General features: G+C 39.8%; 1 protein-coding gene across 1 annotated transcript in view; it reads left to right on the plus strand.

Annotated features, from left to right (window-relative positions):
• Positions 1,437–4,642, plus strand: part of LOC104772542 (putative F-box protein At1g46984) — a 12,824-nt gene continuing 9,618 nt past the window's right edge. The window contains exons 1-3 of the mRNA XM_010497144.1: positions 1,437–1,460; positions 1,547–2,197; positions 2,429–2,786. Of these exons, the coding sequence (XP_010495446.1) occupies positions 1,437–1,460; positions 1,547–2,197; positions 2,429–2,786 (1,033 nt within the window). The remainder of the gene's footprint in view (positions 1,461–1,546; positions 2,198–2,428; positions 2,787–4,642) is intronic.

Below are 4,642 nucleotides of genomic sequence, written 5' to 3' on the forward strand. Positions count from 1 at the left end.
TTCTACTACATTACCCACATCTACATTATCCACTTCTTGATCACTACCAACATAACTTGTTCCTATATCCATATTGATTTCTTCCCCATGTTTATACCAAATATAATAATCAGGCATAAATCCATTGCTAAAAAGATGATTCCAAATTCTTTTTCCCGACATAAATTTATCGTTCTTACAACGACTACAAGGACAGTGAAACATACCCCCATTATTCTGTGCTAGAGATTGACTATTTGCAAATGCCATGAATTGCTCCATCCCCATTGTAAACTCCGCCGAAAAATTGTCCGTCACTTCATCGAACCTCTTGTACATCCAATCTCGAGAATTACTAAATTGTAATTCCCAGCCATTATATAAGAATAATCAAAAGATTTTTTTTTTTGTCAAGATTTTTTTTTTTTTGCACAAATGTGTTTGTTTTGATGGAGTGAGGAAAGAAGAAGTGGTGAAACTCGTATATATAGAGGCAATTTAGGCGACTACCAAGCGACTAACAAAAGTCAGTCCAATAATACAAGTATATCAACCCCCACACCAACCCCAAACGAAATAAACGTGATTTTTAATACAGGCAGTTTACGACTACTATACGACTACGTTACCATCCGTCGAAAGTGTCGCATATTAGTCGCCAAATAACGACTACTGAGCGACCACCTGTACGACCCGCCAGAACTGTCGCTAAATAGTCGTCTAATTGGTGACTTGAATGCGTCTACCAAATTAGTCGTAAATGAGAGACTATATAACGACAAGACTACGACTGCATTTATAATTCTATTTAGGAGTCGTAAGGTAGTCGTTAAATGGCGACTATTTCGACGACTAATGTGTGTTGTCGCTATTTACCGACTATGTTACGATCGTTTTTATTTAGTCGTAACGTAGTCGTAATATAGTGACTAAATAGTCGCTAAATTTAGCGACTGAATAATAGTCCTAAAATGTAGTCGGGAATGGCATGTTTTTTTGTAGTGTAATTGCAAATTTTACTCGAATTAACAGGTTCCGTGAGAGAACTATTGTGGTATTATACATTATATGTACTTATCATTGTAAATTTATTTCATGTCACCATGCATTATAATTTGTTGGTATTCAGTATTGACATACATTGTTTTAATTGGGATGTAACACTAATAATATTTGGTGTAACTGATAAACTTTTATCTTTTATCAGAATCTTTTTTTCATCCACGCCTAAGTTTATTTGAGAGTCAAATAACCAAGATTTTGGGATACGAGACACTTAAGTTTAGCTTCAAATTGTAAAAAGCCCAGTTGCATTTTTTACTAAGTCAAAATCAAGTTGCATTTTTTACTAAGAGAGATTAGTGGCTCCCTAATTAGAGGAATCAGTTCTTTCCGATTCCACGGATATATGAAGAACTATTTTGGTGTTCGCTCCAAGTTATAAAGAGAAGATTAAAATGATTGCCAAGCTAATGTCTTGGGTGATATGGGGAGGAAAAGAGAAAGGTCGTAAAAGTAGAAGTTTAATAGAGGAACTACCAACAGAGATTCTAATTGAGATTCTAAGGAAATTACAGGTAAACAAGCATTGATCTGCCGTTGTGTCTCCAAGACGTTTCTTAGTGTTATAGACTCTCGTTGTTTCATGGAAAGACATCTTCATGATGATGATGATCATCATGATGGCGGTGAACCTCCAGAATTGCTCACTTGTGGAAATCATGGTGAGTTCCTTTATAAGATGTGGATGTGTAAGACGAGGCTGGTCGAAGAGAGTGATGAAGCAAATGTGCTAAAGGTGGACGATCGACACCTTTGGAATTATCCTTGCAAACAAATACAATCTTATTTTCACCCTATAAGCTCGAAGGGACTAATTCTAACCAGAAGTGATTCGGGTCGTCCGTATGTCTTCAACCCTATACCGAAAGAGGCTATGAAGATACCAGAACAGATGGACGAAAACTCATGGAAACAGCCTCTAGGATTCGGATATGATCCCAAAGGAAACACTCACAAGATCATTAGTGTTTGGGAAACAGAAGAGCATGAGCTTGTGACCGAAATATTCAACCTGAGGGGAACAGACTCAAAATGGAGGAGCTTAGACATTTCCTCTTCCGCCTCCGCTCTTCCTTCCGGCCACGTTTCTTTTTCTTCTTCCACGGTGACCATTCGTGGATATTTACTGGACGGCCAGTCGGCCACCATAAGCGATGTGAGTGTCTAAGTATAAACTTGGGCTTTTATTTTCATAAAATTTAGGATTAACGATAATTGTTTATATCTTGCAAATACTTTAGGGATCCGAGGCGGCTTGTACATGTGCTCTTCTACACTCTTGGAGAGGATACTTGTTGAAAACTATAAATTGGAAGCACATGGTCCTACGTTTCACAGCCTGGAGATGGAGACATTTGAGTGGTTTTCTCACCCGGCTATCATCGAGAGGACTCTCGTCCAACTCTTCCGCCTCACTAATCTTCGAGGGACCTTGGCCATGGTGGATTTTTTTTCCGAGGAGTGTGTAGGGTTGTGGACACTGAGAGATAAGGCAAGAGAAGAATGGTCGTTGGACTACAGATTTGACGCCAACGTGTTCAGAGACAAAGTGAGACACTTCTGCCGCGGCTATGAAAAGAGTACAAGCAAATTACATGTGGTCGGTGCTTGGAAGGAAGGGCTGCTTCTAAGGATTTGGGGTTCTACTGTCTGTATTTACTTGAACCTCAAGACAAAAGGTATGGAGTTTATTGGGTTTGAGAATGAGATTCAAGAATTAATAACTCGGGATTTCATCGTCAGTTTATAATTGAAGAAACAGAGGATTTGTATGAGTTACAAGCTACCGCAGAATGTACCTGAAGGACTTCAGACGAAGCGGGAAAGTGTCAAGTTGTCTTTGCCAGCACAACACCTTGAAGACAGTGCGGTGCATCGAGGGTGGAGTTGTTGAGCATGGGCAAAAAAGGTGTCAGCCTAAAAGGTGTCCGTTGGAAGCTACAAGCAAGTGGAGTGTTAAAGTCAACATAATGATGAGGGTTCGCCTATGACACATTGGACAAAGAGAGGTTCTTGAAGGACATGGTGCATAGGATGACTTGCTGGATAAAAAAGAGTATGGTGAAGAGTGTTGCTGTCTATAAAAGAGAAGTATTTCACATCTTTGTGCGTTACCACTTTTAGAGAGAGAAAAGTGTGTGTGTTTAGATCTAAGTAGAAGAACAATATTTCTTGAGAGTTTCATTGGTGAGTGAATAAAGAGTGAGCATAGCTGTTGCTGTGCAGGTAAGATTGGGTAGATTAGGATTGGTTCAGTGGCAAACCAACTGTTGTGGTGTTGCATAAAACTGATCAAACAAGCTTGTAATATAGTTGTTTGAGAAAGTCTTAATAAAGCTCAGTTTACTGTTTTCCTGGTGTTCTTGTAGCAGTATTCACGGTTCTAGTTATTTCAATTGGTATCAGAGCGGGAAACCGATCTGAGACTGTCGTCTCTACACAGGTTAGATCCTAAGTTATGGAACCAAATACTGATGGTACAGGTACAAGTAAGAACATCATGCTGGATACTAAAAGATATGGATATTGGAAAGTTCGAATGACACAACTCATCAGAGGCCAAGGAGAAGATGCATGGACAGCTGTTGAAGAAGGATGGGAACCTCCGTTTGATACAACAGAAGATGGAGTTAAAGTTCCAAAACCTAAAGCCAGATGGACGATTGACGAGAAGAATCTGTCAAAATTCAATGCAAGAGCCATGAATGCCATTTTCTCTGGTGTGGATGAAGATGAGTTCAAACTCATTCAAGGATGCAAGTCTGCAAAACAAGCCTGGGATATTCTCCAACAATCTCATGAAGGAACGTCAAGTGTTAAGAGAACGTGACTTGATATGTTAGCTATTCAGTTTGAGTGTCTAAAAATGGCTCCAGATGAAACAATAGTGAAGTTTAGCTCAAAGCTCAGTGCCATAGCGAATGGAGCTGAAGTGCTTGGAAAGACCTACAAGGATCAAAAACTGGTGAAGACACTGTTGAGGTGTCTTCCAGCCAAATTTGCTGCTCACAAGGCTGTAATGAGGGTAGCTGGGAACACTGAGTCAATGACTTTTGCTGAACTGGTCGGGTTACTAAAATCTGAAGAAATGGAAGCTGATGAAGACAATGTCAAACCATCTAAAAGCATTGCTTTTCAGGCCGATCAAAAACCTGATCAATTTCAAGAAATCAAAGATAGCATGTCCTTGCTAGCCAGAAATTTTGGTAAAGCTTTAAAAAAGGTTGAGAGAAACAACAACAGAGACACACGACGTTGGAGTAATACAGAAGGAGACAAACCAGGTGGTAGAGCATCAAAACCAGATGCTGACTATTCTGGTAAGAGAAAGGAGATCCAGTGCTATGAGTGTGGAGGCTATGGGCATATCAAACCTGAATGTCCTGTAACCAAACGGAATGAGTTGAAGTGCTTTGAGTGCAAAGGCATGGGACACACAAAGTTTGAATGTCCTAACAAAACCAAGTCAAAGGAAAAATCCTTGTTGAGTTTCAGTGACTCCGAGTCTGATGAGGAAGGGGAAGAACTGCTCAACTTTGTTGCTTTTACAGTCAGTGGAGATAATGCTCAAACAGGTGATGGGTCTGATTCAGAGAGTGAC

This window comes from Camelina sativa, chromosome 20 (assembly GCF_000633955.1).
Source record: "Camelina sativa cultivar DH55 chromosome 20, Cs, whole genome shotgun sequence".
In the NCBI taxonomy this organism is placed as follows: Eukaryota; Viridiplantae; Streptophyta; class Magnoliopsida; order Brassicales; family Brassicaceae; genus Camelina; species Camelina sativa.